This window comes from Cnephaeus nilssonii (genome assembly GCF_951640355.1).
Source record: "Cnephaeus nilssonii genome assembly, chromosome: X".
Classification (NCBI taxonomy): Eukaryota; Metazoa; Chordata; class Mammalia; order Chiroptera; family Vespertilionidae; genus Cnephaeus; species Cnephaeus nilssonii.
Genome location: NC_137071.1, coordinates 130,680,669 through 130,697,427, shown reverse-complemented (window position 1 = coordinate 130,697,427; position 16,759 = coordinate 130,680,669). Strand labels below are relative to the sequence as shown.

At 43.5% G+C, this 16,759-nt stretch overlaps 1 protein-coding gene across 1 annotated transcript in view; it reads right to left on the bottom strand.

The window, feature by feature from the left end:
* CASK (calcium/calmodulin dependent serine protein kinase) overlaps positions 1–16,759 on the bottom strand; it is a 293,487-nt gene that overhangs the window by 177,389 nt on the left and 99,339 nt on the right. The window contains 1 exon segment of the mRNA XM_079765497.1: positions 7,575–7,680. Within this exon segment, the coding sequence (XP_079621623.1) occupies positions 7,575–7,680 (106 nt within the window).

Sequence of the window (16,759 nt, the reverse complement as noted above, 5' to 3'; positions counted from 1 at the left end):
GTATTTCTAAGAATATTGTTAATTATAACATTATTTCTAACAGGGAACAGCGGAAATATCCAACAACATGTCCCAAGAGGGCTATTATTAAATTAAATATGGCACATGCATATAGTTTAGACATCTTAATACAGCCATTAAAATATTATACCTAAAATATTTAATGGTGTAGCAACATGCTTGAAATTATTAAAGGAAAAGAACCAGGAAACAAAATTGCATATATAAAATGATCTCAATTTAGTGCAATTGTGCTAATGAGTGTAAGTACAAGGAATGTCCTGAAATGCTCGCTGAGATTAACTTTTGCAAATGGTATTATTTTTGTCGTTATAATTTTCCATAATTTCTAAGTTTGTACAAAGTGTGTGTATTGTAAAGGTTGTCAACACTAAAAACTGCTTATAATTTTCATTTTTAAATGAACAAACTGCTTCTTTTAAATCCAAGAAAGTTAACAGAATCTTCTGCCTATTTTATGTGTATATATTAGTGGTTGAAGATCAGCTTTCGTATACAAAATAAATTACCAGAGTGACACCTTCAAATACATTTCTAAGACAGCAGGCATCAGAATGTAGTTTATTTTCAAATATAGCATTCAAAGCTTAAAATCTACTATATGCTATAACATCTCAATCTAAGATTTGTTTTATATAAAAGTTGGTACACCTAAAAATTTTTAAATGGATGTCAAAATCATACAGTAATTATAGTTAAAAGTTAAAAAAACCATCAAACTCTGCAATTATTTTTATAGGTAATTATATTTTGCTTGCAGATCCAGGAATTTATCAACTCAAAACCCTTCTATTTATCTCTATTTTAGTTTGTGCAGAAAAAAAAGTTAACATAGTAGCAGGCTTAAAGTGTTATATTTAAAAAATATATATATTTTATTGATTTCAGAGAGGAAAAGAGGGAGGGAGAAAGAGAGAGAAACATCAATGATGACAGAGAATCATGGATCGGCTGCCTCCTGCACGCCCCCCACTGGGGATCAAGCCCGCAACCCAGGCATGTGCCCTTGACTGGAATCAAACCTGGGTCCCTTCAGTCCGCAGGCCAACGCTCTATCCATTGAGCCACACCAGCCCTGCTTCCAAGGTTGGCTCTTGATTGGCATCTGGGAATTCGGAGGACTCCCTCCCCTCCTAACTAAAAAGAGGGGTCACCGTGTCTAAAGCATTTTGCATAAACCATGTGATTTATCCTGAACACCTGCCTTCTTTCTGGGAGTCTGGAATTTGGTATGCGCCAGGGACGGGGTGCCTGCATGACAAGCTCCCCGATAAAACCCCGGGGTGCTGAGTGTCCAATGAGCTTCCCTGGTTGGCAACAGTGCGCATGCGTTGGCCCTGAACTTCAACCCGCCCACCCTTTCCTTTTGCTGACTTTGCTCTATGTCCTTTAGCTGCAATAAATCAGAGCTGTGAATATGACTCTATGGTGAGAATTCTGAGTTCTCTTAGTGAATCGTCAAAGCTAGGGGTGCCCTGGGGGACCCCTGACATACAGTTCTTAAAACTACAATGCAACTAAACATTTAATAGAGTGGAGTGCTGGTCAAGAGAAATGTTTAATTTTAACATGTTTATAATGTTACAGAAGTTTTTTTCTTGCCACTAGTATTTATCAAAGGCCTACATAGGCACCAGCTACATCCTATCGTATATCTTATTGAATTACCGTAAGTATCTAGTTTCTAATGTTTACTAGGACCAAACACGATTCCCCAACCATTTCCTATTACCCAGCACTTAAGGCAGCATTCAAGAAATACATGCTGAATGAATGGCAATTTATATCATTACACATCAAAACAAAAAACCGAAGTAGATCAGACTAGCTAAAATATGTACACATAAAATATGTACACATCTTCATAGCAATTAAAATGATACAGTCCAGATTTTTCTTGCTTGATATGAAAAAATCTATTTTCCTCTAAGTGGCAAGTTTGTTGATAAATATTAATCAATTCTACTCTATCAGTAGAAATGAATTCCACAAAAACTCCCATCCCAAACATAAACACCAGACCGAAAGAAAATGAACTAAAATAACAAATAAAAGCGCCTTCAGTCTATTTATCTCTGTTGTGAGCTCAAAAATACACACTGCTAATATTGTTTTAAAAGATACAAACTACTGTTTTCATGTCAGATGTCTGAAATCCATATTTAGTTACTGTAAAACTCTCCCTGTGGTCTATGTAATCATTCTATAATAAGGTAATTAATATTCCTTGGCTAGCCAATTTAGGGTTTACAGCTTAACTCAAGTATCAGACACTACTAAAGACAAGCTCAGATGTGTGATGTAGAAATACACATTTAACTTAGGGTGTGTGTGACACAATGCAGCCCTGTCTTTAAATTGGAACCTACATTTTAAAATCTGTTTCAGCAAATTGCTACAGATAAGTGCAATCCCAAAGCAATAGATATAATGCAGATGCATGTACATTTCCAACAAACTACTGTGTGCTGGGAAAAATGCCAACATGGTCTCTGAGGAGTATGACCCCTACTTTAAAGGTCAATCACCTCTTGACCTCCTGCTCTGGACCCACATTGGTTGAAACTGAGAACTAGGGGTGGGGACTGGGTGGGGACATGTTTGTTTCGCAAGCTCAGGACTTGCCAATGGCACATTTTGAAGTCTACTGCTCTAATCTTTTCCAGGCCTAAAGTTCTGGCTCAGCGAGTTTCTGTATTTGAGCATGCTTTCAACTGATAAACCATTTGTCATATAATGGGTATGTTATAGGATTTTCTAACATGATTAGGCCATATAATTTCATGACTTCAGTTTAGGAAAAACATGGGACAGATGGTTAGAGATACTCTGTGGCAAAGACAGATATAGATAGCATATTAAGAAACTCACTGAGCCCGGCCAGCGCGGCTCAGTGGTTGAGCGTCGACCTATGAACCAGGAGGTCACGGTTCGATTCCGGGTCAGGGCACATGTCCGGGTTGTGGGCTCCATCCCCAGTGGGGGGTGTGCAGGAGGCAGCCGATCCCTGATTCTCTCTCATCATGGATGTTTCTCTCTCTCTCTCCCTCTCCCTTCCTCTCTGACATCAATAAAAATATATTAAAAGAGAAAGTCACGGATAACCCAACTATATTGTTTCCCCTTCTTTGTCCACTCTGTCTGGGTGAGGATCCATATTATGCAGAATGAGCAATGAGTCCCTGAGTGCGGAGCTAATGAATTCTATTCTGTTGCCAGAAATAGGGAACTAATTCTGGACTAGCTCCTGGCCCTGCAGCTCGATGAGCAATCTCTTGCCTCGCCAGTAGGTGGAGCTGCACACAAGCTCACTGCTTTGCTCTTTGATCCATGGGACCTTAAATCTTACAGGAATCAATGGTTTTGACTGTTTGCTTTCCACCCAGGACCGTGGTCGGCAAACTGCGGCTCGCGAGCCACCTGCGGCTCTTTGGCCCCTTGAGTGTGGCTCTTCCACAAAATACCATGGCCTGGGCGAGTCTATGTTGAAGAAGTGGCATTAGAAGAAGTTTAAGTTTAAAAAATGTGGCTCTCAAAAGAAATGTCAATCGTTGTACTGTTGATATTTGGCTCTGCTGACGAATGAGTTTGCCGACCACTGACCCAGGAGATCAGAGTATGCAAAAAACTTGGGTGAATTGATGAAAAATCATGATACAAAAACAATTTTATATTTCTATTTTGTTTCGGATCCTTTTGAGAAATAACGAAGCAATTTGACCTACGAATTTATAATCTACTTCCAGGTCCCTAGAGCTAATAAAACACTTCTAAATTTAGAAATATGTCCTTTAGAGTTCATGTTCAATCAGGGGAAACCGAGCATCAATTGAATATATGATATTAAGGCATTATTATTGATTTTGCTAGATGTGATAATATTGTTTCGGTCATTTAAAAAAAGTAATACTGCCCTAGCCGGTTTGGCTCAGTGGATAGAAGGGTCCCGGGTTCGATTCCGGTCAAGGGCATGTACCTGGGTTGCGGGCACATCCCCAGTAGGGAGTGTGCAGGAGGCAGCTGATCGATGTTTCGCTCTCATTGATGTTTCTAACTCTCTATCCCTCTCCCTTCCTCTCTGGAAAAAAATCAATGAAATATATTTAAAAAAATAATAAAAAAGGAATACTGTCAGAAATACAAACAGAAGAACTTCCAGTTGATACGACACTGCTTAGAAATCTCCAGGAGAGGAAAAAAATAAAAAAGAGAGAATAAAAAAAAAAAAGAAATCTCCAGGAGATAGAAGAGACATTAGTAAAGGATAAGTAGGAAAAGAATAGCAAAATGTTGCTAATGGTTGAAGCTTGGGTGACAGGTACACTGACTTTCATTATAGTATTCTCTTTATTTAAAAATTCCCCAAAGAGGTTAAAAAATTTCAAGTAGAAATTTATGTTCTAACGATTTAGGTTAACACTGGGATCAGGTGTTATTGGGACTGGTAAATAGGCAATTTTATTTTATTATTTATTTACTTATTTAATATGTTTTTATTGACTTCAGAGAGAGGAAGGGAGAGTATGAGAGAGAGAGAAACATCAATGATGAGAGAGAATCATTGATTGGCTGCCTCCTGCACGCCCCCTACTGGAGATCGAGCCCACAACCCGGGCATGTGTCCTTGACCGGAATCAAACCTGGGACCCATCAGTCCGCAGGCGGATGCTCTATCCATTGAGCCAAACTGGCTAGGGTTCATCATTGATGTTTCTATCTCTCTTTCCCTCTCCCTTCCTCTCTCTCTAAAAACCAATAAAAACATATTAAAAAAAGAAAGAAAGGGGAGAGCCATCTTATTTCATCCGGACAATATATTCGTAACAAAGCCTGATCCATTTTAGAATTAGAAATCAATAGCAACAGGTTGTCACAGAGACGTCTATTCACACTTTAAGTTTATTTGAAAAATGAAGTCAGATTCTTTTCTGTCAGAAAGCGAGTCTGGTTTGGCTCATTGGTTTGACAATGATGACCAGCTTTGCCATTGAGGTCAACGAGCAGACAGACACTGAGAAGAAGGTGCGGCTCTACAGTTTCGAAGAAAACATATTTAAAGGAATATGCGGAACTGAAAATGACAACCTCACAACAAAAGTTGTTATAGATCAACTTAAAACTATGTGAGGAGGACCTGGCTGGTGTGGCTCATTCGGTTGGGCGTCGTCCGGGCGCCATCCTGTGCACCAGGAGGTCAGGGTTTGATTCCTGGTCAGGACACAGGCCTGGGTTGCAGGCTCCATCCCCAGTAGGGGGCGTGCAGGAGGCAGCCAATTGATGTTTCTCCCACACCCTTCCCCTCTCTCAAAAATCAGTAAGCTTATTTAAAAAATAAGTGAGGAGGTACATACACTGAGTGGCCAGATGATTATGATCTCTGAATGCATAATAATCTGGCCACTCAGTGTATATCCTATAGAATAAAAGGCTAATATGAAAATTGTCCCCTCGACTAGGAGTTCGACCAGCAGGCAGACTGGCCAACCGCCCATGTCCCCTCCCCCTGGCCAGGCTGGCCGGACCCCACCCATGCACGAATTCATGCACCGGGCCTCTTATATATACATACATACACTGAGTGGCCAGATTATTATGCGTTCAGAGATTATCATAATCTGGCCACTCAGTGTAGTTTTCAAAATTCTTTTAGTGGGTTTGCCAACAAAGGTTTTGAAGGCTGTGACTCTATGACAGAATTTCTAGGTTCTTTCCCGCTCTGGTTATCCATCCCCTCTGGAAGGATGGCAATGCCTGCTTACTATCGGGAGAATGAGCAGTATACAATACAGCGGGAGTGTGGTTTGGCTCGGAATACTATGTACTTATAATTAGTAGAGTCAAAGGTTCCACTCAGGGCTGTTTAGTTAGCTGTCAAACGTCTACATCCTTTTTACCTAAGCAGCTACAACCAAATCCACAGTGAACTCGCACTTACAGATTTGAACGAATGTGTTGCTATTACCTTTGGCCTGACATTTCATCAGCTCCTTTGCTGCAAACTTGTGAAATATTGTAAAATCCTGATCTAGAGAGTCAATGTAGGAGCCAGCCCTCTGTGGGAGTAGCCTTTGACCCAGTTCCCAGTGATCGCTGCCTCCTGGTATTCAACCCTTGCACAATCCCTTCCGCTTGTGTGTGGGCTGGATCCAGTGCCTTGTTTCTAACGCACAGAATATGGCGGAAGTGCTGCTGTGTGATTTCTGAGATTAGGTTCCAAGATTGACTTCGGGTTTTTAAGTATATTTTATTGATTTCAGAGAGGAAGGGAGAGGCAGAGAGAGCTAGAAGCATCAGTGATGAGAGAGAATCATCTATGATGAGAGAGAATCGTGGACTGGCTGCCTCCTGCACACCCCCCTACTGGGGATGGAGCCCTCAACCTGGGCATGTGCCCTTGACCAGGAATCGAACCGTGACCTCCTGGCTCATAGGTCAACGCTCAAGCACTGAACCAAGCTGACCGGCCTTGACTTCAATTTAGTTCGTACTCTTGCCCACTTGCTTGCTTGCTCTGGTGCAGCCAGCTGCCATGTGTGAGCTGCTCCATGGAAGGACCCAGTAACAAGGAACCTAGGGCGGCTCAGGCCAACAGCTCCTGAGGAACGAAGCAACCGAGTGAGTGAGACTGGAAGAAGGTCTATCCCCAGTGGAGCCTTCAAATGACTTCAGCCCCGGCAACTCCTTGATTACTACCCTGCGAGGGACCCTCATCAGAGCCACTGATTGGAATTGGAACAGAAGAGGATGGCATCCCATAAAGGGTGTGAACTTTGGACACACTCATCCAACCAGCTGTCCAATGCCCCAGCCGTCCCAGCCTTAGCTCCCGTTTCTCCATCTTATTGACAATAATTGTGTGAGAAATGCGGCAAGGGGCTGAATGAAATCAAGATACACTGTTATCTGCAGACTTTCCTGTTGATGCTGGCGATTGCATCAGTGAGGAAGTGAAGCGTGTTATCACTTGTTTGGAGCTGCTGGCGAGGCTGGCTACGTGGAGGCTTGCACCGCCATCCCACTCCTCCCCACTAAGACTCCGATGATCAGAATGTTCTATTTTGGGGCTTCCCTATCTCTCTGAACTCTTTCTTTTTAAAGCCTCTTCTCCAAAGTATGCTAGGAATGTGAGGGTAACTAAACATGACCAACTTCTGCTCCCTCGGCACTGCGAACCTGAAGATGAGACAATGCTTCTTCTCTGACTACTTCAGGTCTAAAGAGATGAGTTCACAACTATTCTTCAATTGTAAAAGAAGGCATTAGCGTTATCCTAAACCCAGTGGTCGGCAAACTGCGGCTCGCGAGCCACATGCGGCTCTTTGGCCCCTTTGAGTGTGGCTCTTCCACAAAATACCACGGCCTGGGTGAGTCTATGTTGAAGAAGTGGCGTTAGAAGAAGTTTAAGTTTAAAAAATGTGGCTCTCAAAAGAAATGTCAATCATTGTACTGTTGATATTTGGCTCTGTGGACTAAGGAGTTTGCCGACCACTGTCCTAAGCCAATGTGGCTAAAAACTTTAACCCTTAAAAAAAAATAACAGAATGTACACTCACAATTCAAAAACCATGTAAAGCATTCCATCTGAGCTATATGTCTCCAATAACTCTACAATGTGGGGATGTTTCAGCATGTGACAGATACTGGCTTCCCGCTTTAGATCTGAAAAACAAACACACAACAGACTTCGTTAGGTAGGAACCAAAGACAATCAGAGTGAATAATGAATGAATGGATATGATCTATGGGAACATGAAGACTTCTCTAACTAAAGAGGTGAAATCCCCCATTTAAGCTAAGCCTAACTTTTCACCCTTTAGCATCTCTAACACTGCAACTTTTCTATGTCTTCTGCCACCTTAAATCTATATACATTTTAGAGTCGGCTCTTATTAATAAAAGATGTAAATAGCACAAATAAATACATTCCCCAAACTCTTACAATCAAGTTTTGAAATTCACAATTCTTTCTTAATCTGCTAATAAGTAACTCAATTTGCTGTTTTAAATTTAACTTCTTTTTCTTAGTTTTCCCTAAAATGGATAAGGATATGTTGTCTATTCTTTAGCCTAAAATCCATCATTTATATTTTTCTCTTTTTTTCTTTTTTAAAATCTAGCATTTATAGACAAGCCACATCCGAGAAGTTATATGGAACAGGGGCAAAAAAAAGAGTATGGTTTAAACAGAAAAGATACTACTCCCAGCATCAAAGTCAGAATTTTTAAAATGGCCTATCTAATAAAAGGGTAATATGCAAATTAACCATCACTCCGTCACAAAGATGGCGGCGCCCATAGCCACAAGATGGTGGCGCCCAGTCCTCTCAGGCCCTCCGGAGTCCCCTAGTCCCAATGTGTGTGAGGGGGGAGGGCGGCCACTGAGAACAGGCAGCGTGAGCACCCGGCCGCGGATGGGCCTCTGGGCCACAGAGAGCCTCTGGGCAGCGGGCGCGGAGCGGCCAGGCCCCACAGAGAGCTACTAGTGCACGGATTCGTGTGCAGGGCTACTAGTCATTTATAAAATGTGCTGGATAATTCAGGTCACTACCTACAGTGTTATTCTAAAGAACAATCTCAGATAACGTAGGCTAAGCCAATGTGCAAGTTCTACAATATTTGGAAAATATTAATATCATCATCATCATCATCTGAACACAGTTCAGCTATAGGTATCACTTGCCATGTCTACAGGGAACGAGATACTTCCAGCCTTCCTGTGTTAATAGTGCTGGAGTTCTGCCTGTTTGGATGAATTAAATCCAATATAACATTTTTATACTTGGAAGTAGAAGGGAGGCAGGTAAAGAAGAACAAAGGGTAAGAACACATTGCCCAAAGCACAAGAGGTAACATTATCTCCTCTCTGATTTATTAATCCAACTTAGTCTTGTCAACAAGAGCAATGGCTGCAGAGGGAGCCATAGACTTCCATAGGGTAGGGTAGAATGAAGAAAGCAAATCAGTAAGTCAGACAAAAAAGAAGCTACCAGAAAAGGAAGAATCGATAACACAACATTAAGGAAGTCCAGAGAATAGAGGGAATGAAGGCATGAATAGTCAAAGAAGGCAGAGGAAAGGCTGTAAGACTCAGTCAGAAAAGACCATTAGCATTCTGGGTAAGGTGAAGTTCTGTGGAGATGTCAGGTTTGATGTCAGTAAGTAGGAGACAATTATGTAATAAATTAAAATTTATCATGTCTCTCACTGGGCTAAGTACTTAATATAGTCATTGTCATATATGTCCCAACAACCCTGTGAGGTAGGTTATTTATTTATCCACGTATTTATTTAAATCATTTTTATTGATTTCAGAGAGAAAGGGAGAGGGAGAGAGATAGAAACATCAGTGATGAGAGAGAATCATTGGTCAGCTGCCTCCTGCACGCCCCACACTGGGGATGCAGCCCACAACCCGGGCCTGTGCCCTGACCGGGAATCAAACTGTGACCTCCTGGTCTGGGCTGAGGTAGGTATTTTACAGATGAGGAAACGGGCTTAGAAAGGTGTTCAAGGTCACGTAGCTACCACCAGGGGTAGGTTTGAGCCCTGGCCGCTCCAGTGCCATGATGACGGGCGTAGACATGATTAGATTCAAAGAATCTGGCAGCAGGAAAGGGACAGAAGTGCCAAAGAAGGTTTGATTGCCTTGGCTGAGTGGTTAGAGTGTCAGCCCTGGGATGAAGGGCTGTGGGTTCGATTCCTGTCAAGGGCACTTATCTCGGGATCCCGGGCCACTGGTTGAGGCACATGCGCGAGTCAATAAATCGATGTTTCTCTTCCCCCTCCCTTCCACTCCCTCTACAAATCAATGGAAAAAATATCCTTGGTGAGGATCAACAACAACAACACAAAAATAAATACATAAAGGAAGGAAGGAAGGAAGGAAGGAAGGAAGGAAGGAAGGAAGGAAGGAAGGAAGGAGGGAGGGAGGGAGGGAGGGAGGGAGGGAGGGAGGGAAGGAGGGAGGGAGGGAGGGAGGTTGCCTGTCTGTGTTTGCTGCTGTCTCACAGGGAACACTGTGTGTGTGGAAGTGGCAGTGATGAGAAGCCCACAGGATGTGCAAGTGCAATGGGGAGCAGGGGGTGGGGCAGGACCTGTGGGGTCTGCTGAGCCCCCTGCAGAGGGCGGGGGGGGGCTGGAATGAGGAAGGAGGTGTGGAAGGACTGTGTGGGGGCAGCAATGGGGTAGCGGGGGCGGGGGCTGGAATGAGAAAGGAGGTGTGGAAGGACTGTGTGGGGGCAGCAATGCGGCTGGGGGGGGTCGCTCAGTGTGCGCTGTCAGGAGGAGACCAGATGGTCCCCATCCCCTAAAGTGGCTGCGAAGGTCCCGCAGGGAGGGGCCTGGTGGCAGGTGCGGGGCTGTGCGGGGAAGTCCTGCCTCCCAGGAAGGCTCTGGGCCAGCGCGCTGGAGGGCCGGGCGGAAGCCTGGCAACATCCACCAGGTGTCTGCAGTGTTTCTCTCCCTTCCAGAACGTTCTACCTCCTGATGCTCTGCAAAGCTTAGGAGTTTTATTACTTATTTTTCTGTTTGCCTCTAGCTTCTCGTTTTATCAGAAGCTACCCTTTTAATGCCTTCTGTCTTCACCGTAGTCTCTCTCTTTCCGTTGCTTTCTATGCTGATATAAAAGCGGATTTTCGCTCAATGCTCTGACCTTGGAGTCAGGAAGTAAACAGAGGTTTAGTGTTTGCTACGCTGAAAACGGCCTTTTCTCCTGTTTTTAGTTTATTGTTCATGTTGCCCCTTTCATGCAACTGCGTGCGTTTCAGCCTCCACTAAAGAACCTTCCATTAGCCCGGCCGGTGTGGCTCAGTGGTTGAGCGTCGGTTGACCTATGAACCAGGAGGTCAGGGTTGGATTCCCGGTCAGGGCACATGTTCGGGTTGCGGGCTCGATCCCCAGTAGGGGGCATGCAGGAGGCAGCCGATCCGTGATTCTCTCTCATCACGGATGTTTCTATCTCTCTCTCCCTCTCCCTTCCTCTCTGACATCAATAAAAACATTAAGAAAAAGAACCTTCCATTAGAACTGGCTGAACACGCTCCTGGCTGAGTCACTATCACCTGCCATCCTCGAAATGAAGACAGAATTGTGGGGACCCTGCCTTCAAAGACTAAAAACATTTAAATGTCACATTTAAAACATTTAAATCTGACGTTTCAGTGACTAAAATCAGAACTCTAATTGACTAGCACAAAACGAACAACATAAAAATAGTATCGATTAAATGGCAGGATTAGAAATCCCAAATAGAAAACCATGGTTTAAAAAATACAAATGTATTATATATCCATTCGAACTATAGATTCCAGGAAATTAAACTTGAAATGTTTGTTTTCGAGGCAAATGTTAATGAAAGATATATGTGTTAAGTGCTAGTAATTCCCTGCTGATAGAGCAAGCTACTAAGAGTTGGACGCTTCTTTCAGAATGCCATAATGCCAGGTTGTGTTAGAAACTCAAGACTTAACAAAATTCGCTAAGAGCTGACCCAGCCTCCAAATGAACAGAGAGAGAATATTCTAATCTACTCCTAGAAATAATTTGACAAGTAGTAATGTGTTCATCTAAATCAATATTAACAACAAAAGTCATTATTGACTCAACCTGTGTTCCTTGGTGTCCTGAAACGAATGACCACATGCTAGTTTAAGAAAGAAATCCAAGCAGAATGGTGGAAGGACTGTACAGGATGGGGCAAAAGGAAGTTTACAGTTGTGACTACATGAAACAGAGTTTATTCTGGTATTCATATTTATTAATTACTAGAAGCCCGATGCACGAAGATTCGTGCAATAATGGGCCTTCCTTCCCCTGGCTGCTGGCACCGCCTTCACTCTGGTCAGAGCTGCCTTTCCGCTCCGGCCCGGAGCCGCCTTTCTGCCTCCCGACGCTGCCCAGAGGCCCGGAGAGGCTGGGGTGGTGCAGAAAGCCTGCGTCCCGCCCCGTTCCTCACCACTCGGTGCCTGTGTATGCAAATTAACCTGCCATCTTTGTTGGGTTAATTTGCATACCCACTCCTGATTGGCTGGTGGGTGTCGTGAAGGTACGGTCAATTAGCATACTTCTCTTTTATTAGTGTAGATTGTATTATTTTCCATACAAATAACTGTAAACCTACTTTTGCTCTACCCTGTAGTAGCAAAGTCAATTCTGTTGCTGAGTTCCACCTTTATCTAATAGTGAATTCAAAGATGAAGGGTCCCAGCTGCCTTGGCAACCGTCCAGGCCAGGGGGCTTCCATGAGGCCATCTTCCTGTCAATCAGGAGAGTTGACCTTCTCAACGAGTGGTTGACCAGAAGCCCAGACAGGCCCAACCCCCAATCTGGGTTAATGCAAACTCTATTTCTCTGCGCTCTTTCACATTTTCCTGCCTCCCGATGAATGTTGTTGTTGTTTTGTTTTGTTAATCCTCATCTGAGGATATTTTCCACTGATTTTTTTTTTTTTAGAGAAAGTGAAAGGGAGGGAGAGAGACAGCGAGAGAAATATTGATGTGAGTGAGACACATCAACTGATTGCCTCTAGCCAAAACCGGTTTGGCTCAGTGGATAGAGCGTCGGCTTGCGGACTGAAAGGTCCCAGGTTCGATTCCAGTCAAGGGCATGTACCTTGGTTGCGGGCACATCCCCAGTGGGAGGTGTGCAGGAGGCAGCTGATCGATGTTTCTCTCTCATCGATGTTTCTAACTCTCTATCCCTCTCTCTTCCTCTCTGTAAAAAACAAACAAACAAAAAACAAAAACAAAAACAAAACTGATTGCCTCTGTTCCTTTTCATTTTTGGAAATGTAAACCAAAAAGCTTTACAAAAAAGGGAGAAAGATGGGGCATTTGACTATTATAAAAATCAGATACCTATTTAAAAGATAAGGTACTCCTAACTTTGTAAAAGAAAATTAGAGAAATGCCAGTTTGTATGTCAATACTTTTCATATTAAAGCCTTAAAAAACATACATGGCAGAAGCATGAAGAATCTTCGTGGGATGATAGAGTATATGTACATATATATTTGTTAAAATTCAGTTACCTGTACACTTGAATAGGTTCATTTTATTATGCATAAATTTTTATTTGATAAAGTTTAAAAAGTAAGTTATTGCAATAAGATAGGAATCAACTAATAGGTCTAAGTAAAAAATGTTATTCACATACCTGTATTTCACACTTTTCTAATTATGTTATCTATATTTACATTCTATTCTTATTTCTACACAGATAGTCAAGTAGCTCAACAAGGTTATGTGGCAGCACAAGCTTCCTTACTACCCACTTCCCTCCATACCTCCTTCCTCCAGGATGGGGCCAGCCCAAGAAATACTACCAGCAGGACTAAGTCTCCCCAGAGCTTTATCGGCATGGCTCAGTGGTTGAGCATCGACCTATGAACCAGGAGGTCAGGGTTTGATTCCCGTCAGGGTACATCTCTGGGTTGCGGGCTTGATCCCCAGTGGGGGCATGCAGGAGGCAGCCAATCAATGATTCTCTCTCATCATTGATGTTTCTCTCTTTCTCTCTCTCCCCCCCTCTCCCTGCCTCTCTGAAATCAATAAAAATATATTTTAAAAAAGAATCATTTGTCACTTGTAGTAACAAAAGGCCTAATTCATGTCTCAATGTTATGAAAAACAAAGACAATCAATTCCTTATTTAGTTAATTCTAGATAACTAGAGGCCTGATGCATGAAATTCGTGCAAGGGGCTCAGCCCTTGCAGCCCCGGCTTCGTCCGGAAGGTCGTCTGGACGGTCGTTCGGCTGTTCGGTCTAATTAGCATATTAGCTCTTTATTATATAGGATGACTTATTTTATATTAAAGTGACTTTTCCAGAAAAGGTACCAACTTAGGGACCTCCCAGTTGTAGCACTGAAAGTTGTGTCCTGTGAACCCGCCCTTGGTCCTAGGCACCCTATTGCCACAGACCTGGCACTTCTCCTTTGAAATGCCAACACTCTTCTGCAGGGATGCACTTAGGGTACAAGAGACAGAGCAACAGACTTGTAGTCAAGAGGCGCGTCTTTAAATCTTGTCTCCATCACTTAGTAGCTGTACCACCTCAGCACATTGGTTCCCTCATCTACACAGTGGGAAGAGTAGGAGAAGAGCTCCCACCCTGGGTGTCGTTAGGAACAGCCGAACAACCGTCCAGACGACCTTCCAGACGAAGCCGGGGCTGCGAGAGCTGAGCCCCTTGCATGAATTTCATGCATCAGGCCTCTAGTTATCTAGAATTAACTAAATAAGGAATTGATTGTCGAAGTACATTCAAGTGTTTGCCATGGCACACGGCATGGAGCATACACACACATTTTGTTTCCTTTCCCTCTGACCATTTTTGGTGGGCATCGCTGTATCTTACCTTTCTCAGATGTCAATCAAACCAAGTTTGACGACAAGAAGTTGGCTATGTGAACATTCCGTTCCTAAACCACAAAGTAAATATTCAATTATTAAACTGCTATATAGTTCGAAACCTACTTTTACTTTGCAGTTTTTCATCTACAGTTCTTTGGGGAATCATGTAATACAGCTCATACAGAACTGAAGCTGAAGGTGACCATGGAATTATTGGGGGAAAAAAGTAAAAATCAGGTGTAGCGGAAGTGGCTAATAAGGACACTAGTTACAAAAAGTCAAACAGAATCCACGGAGCTGCCCGGTGTGGCCTACTGACCACTGGCATCATTACTGTCCCAGACAGCCCTAGCCCTGGAGTCACCCTCCCATCACCCGTCACTTCTCTTCCACGTCCTGTGTGCAGTGCCCAAACCTGTCCATTCCATCTCTGCGACACCCGTCAAAACACCATGCCCCTTGCTGCTCTTCCCCCGGCTTCAGCCCTCGGGGGTTCTCGTCTGATCACAGGGAAGATATTTCAATGGGTTCTGTGCTTCCACTTCCTTCTTTTCATTCTTCTCATTAAATTGTCATCATAGTTTTACTCTCATTAGATATTACCATACTACTCCTCAACCTCCGTGCTCTCCATTCCATACACCAAGATGGTAATCCCTCAGCATGGCTTTGGGAGCCTCCCAACATTGTTAGTTTCAGTCCAATATCTTAACTGGGTCTGCAGAGCTACCTAGCAACATAAATGAAAACAGAACCTGGTTTTCCTGCTTCTTAGACAAGTAGGTGAGGTTTGTTTCTTTTTATGGGGGTGTCAATCATATTCCAGTCCTTTTAGCTTCTTCCATCGTCCTTCCTGACGCCCATCCTGAACTGCCTGTAGCTTGTGCTCTCTGCTCCTGAAAATACTGCTTCCTCAGTTGGACTCCATGTGCTTCCTTCTGTGCTGCTAAGTCCCAACTCATTCATCAAAATGACACTCACACGTTGCCTCTAAGTTCTCCTTAACATTCTCCCCCCAGCAGAGGTGGGCCCACCCCGCTGGGACTTAGCACCACCATCTACACAGGCCTCCACAGCTCACCACTGACCAATCAGTCCGACTGCGGGAGACTGACATTCCTGCCAACTCCGTGGAAGGCAGCAAACACCAATGTCTATTACATCTTCTTTCTCGCCTCGAAGTGTATATATCACTCATCACAGAGCGCTAGGAATGGGAGGACAGTAACAGGGCCATTGTCACATGCTCCTCTCCATTCTCACATTTGATTCCTAAGGGAAATAAGGCCATAGGAAGGCAAGTGACACGCCCAAAGTCACGCAGCTAGTTCTCAGCACAACTGGGAGATGAAGCCAGGCCTCTGGTCCCAGCTAGCAGTCTTTCTGTTAGCCTACTGGTATACCTATTGGAGGAAGAGGCTCGAAGGGTCCAATATGTGAGGCAATCCACATTCACACTCACTAAAGAATTTTCAGAGAACGACACAAAAAATAATGCCATCTCCTTGCAGATAACGGAGTGGTAACGTTGTTCTGTAGCGCAGTGCCACAACTTAAAATAAAATGCTTCAAGGTACTCCCATTACTGAAAGCACTAGTTTTTAAAAAAAGTAATACATGCCTGGCATTTCTATGTCACTACATAGTATATTCACTATATATATATTTTTATATTATTTAATATCATGAATGACATAACCAAAAGGTCTTGTTTTGAAAAAATAATTAGGATTGAAAGTTTCATTTAAATTTAAACTACTTCTTAAATCCATTTATACCCGAGGATCTTGTCTTTGGTTAATTATTCAGGAACTAGTGGCCCGGTGCACGAAATTCGTGCATGGGAGGTGGGTCCCTCAGCGTGACCTGCACCCTCTTCAATCTGGGAACCCTCAGGGGAGCTCTCTCCAATCTGGGAGTTTCTGTCTATCTTTGCAATCATATGAGCAAATTGACTGACACCCCAACCCGGTTTGGTTTGGTGCTCACAGAATAAGAGAGGCATTTTTTTTTCTTTGCTCCATTGGTGGAGATTTCCTAGAAGTTGCAGGATATCTTCCTTTTAATTTTTCCTAGACATTGTGACTTTACTTATGTCTCTCACCTTTGCTTTCCCTCCATCCCCCACCCGCAACAGTAACTTGCTCCAGGCTCACTTTGCTCTAGTGTCTAGGAGATCCCGCAATGCGTCTGCCACCAGAACTATAATTCCCAGTGTTCCTGGTGCACCCCGCACTCTTAGTTTCTGCTTCCAGTCCAGGGGCTGTAGAAACCAAAACGACGTGGAACTCCAGCAGCCCCCAGGCCGGGCTGACAGGAACAGACACTCCAGTGGCATCCCTGGGACCCTTGGAGCGGGCAGGATCCTGGGGACACCCGCCGCGTC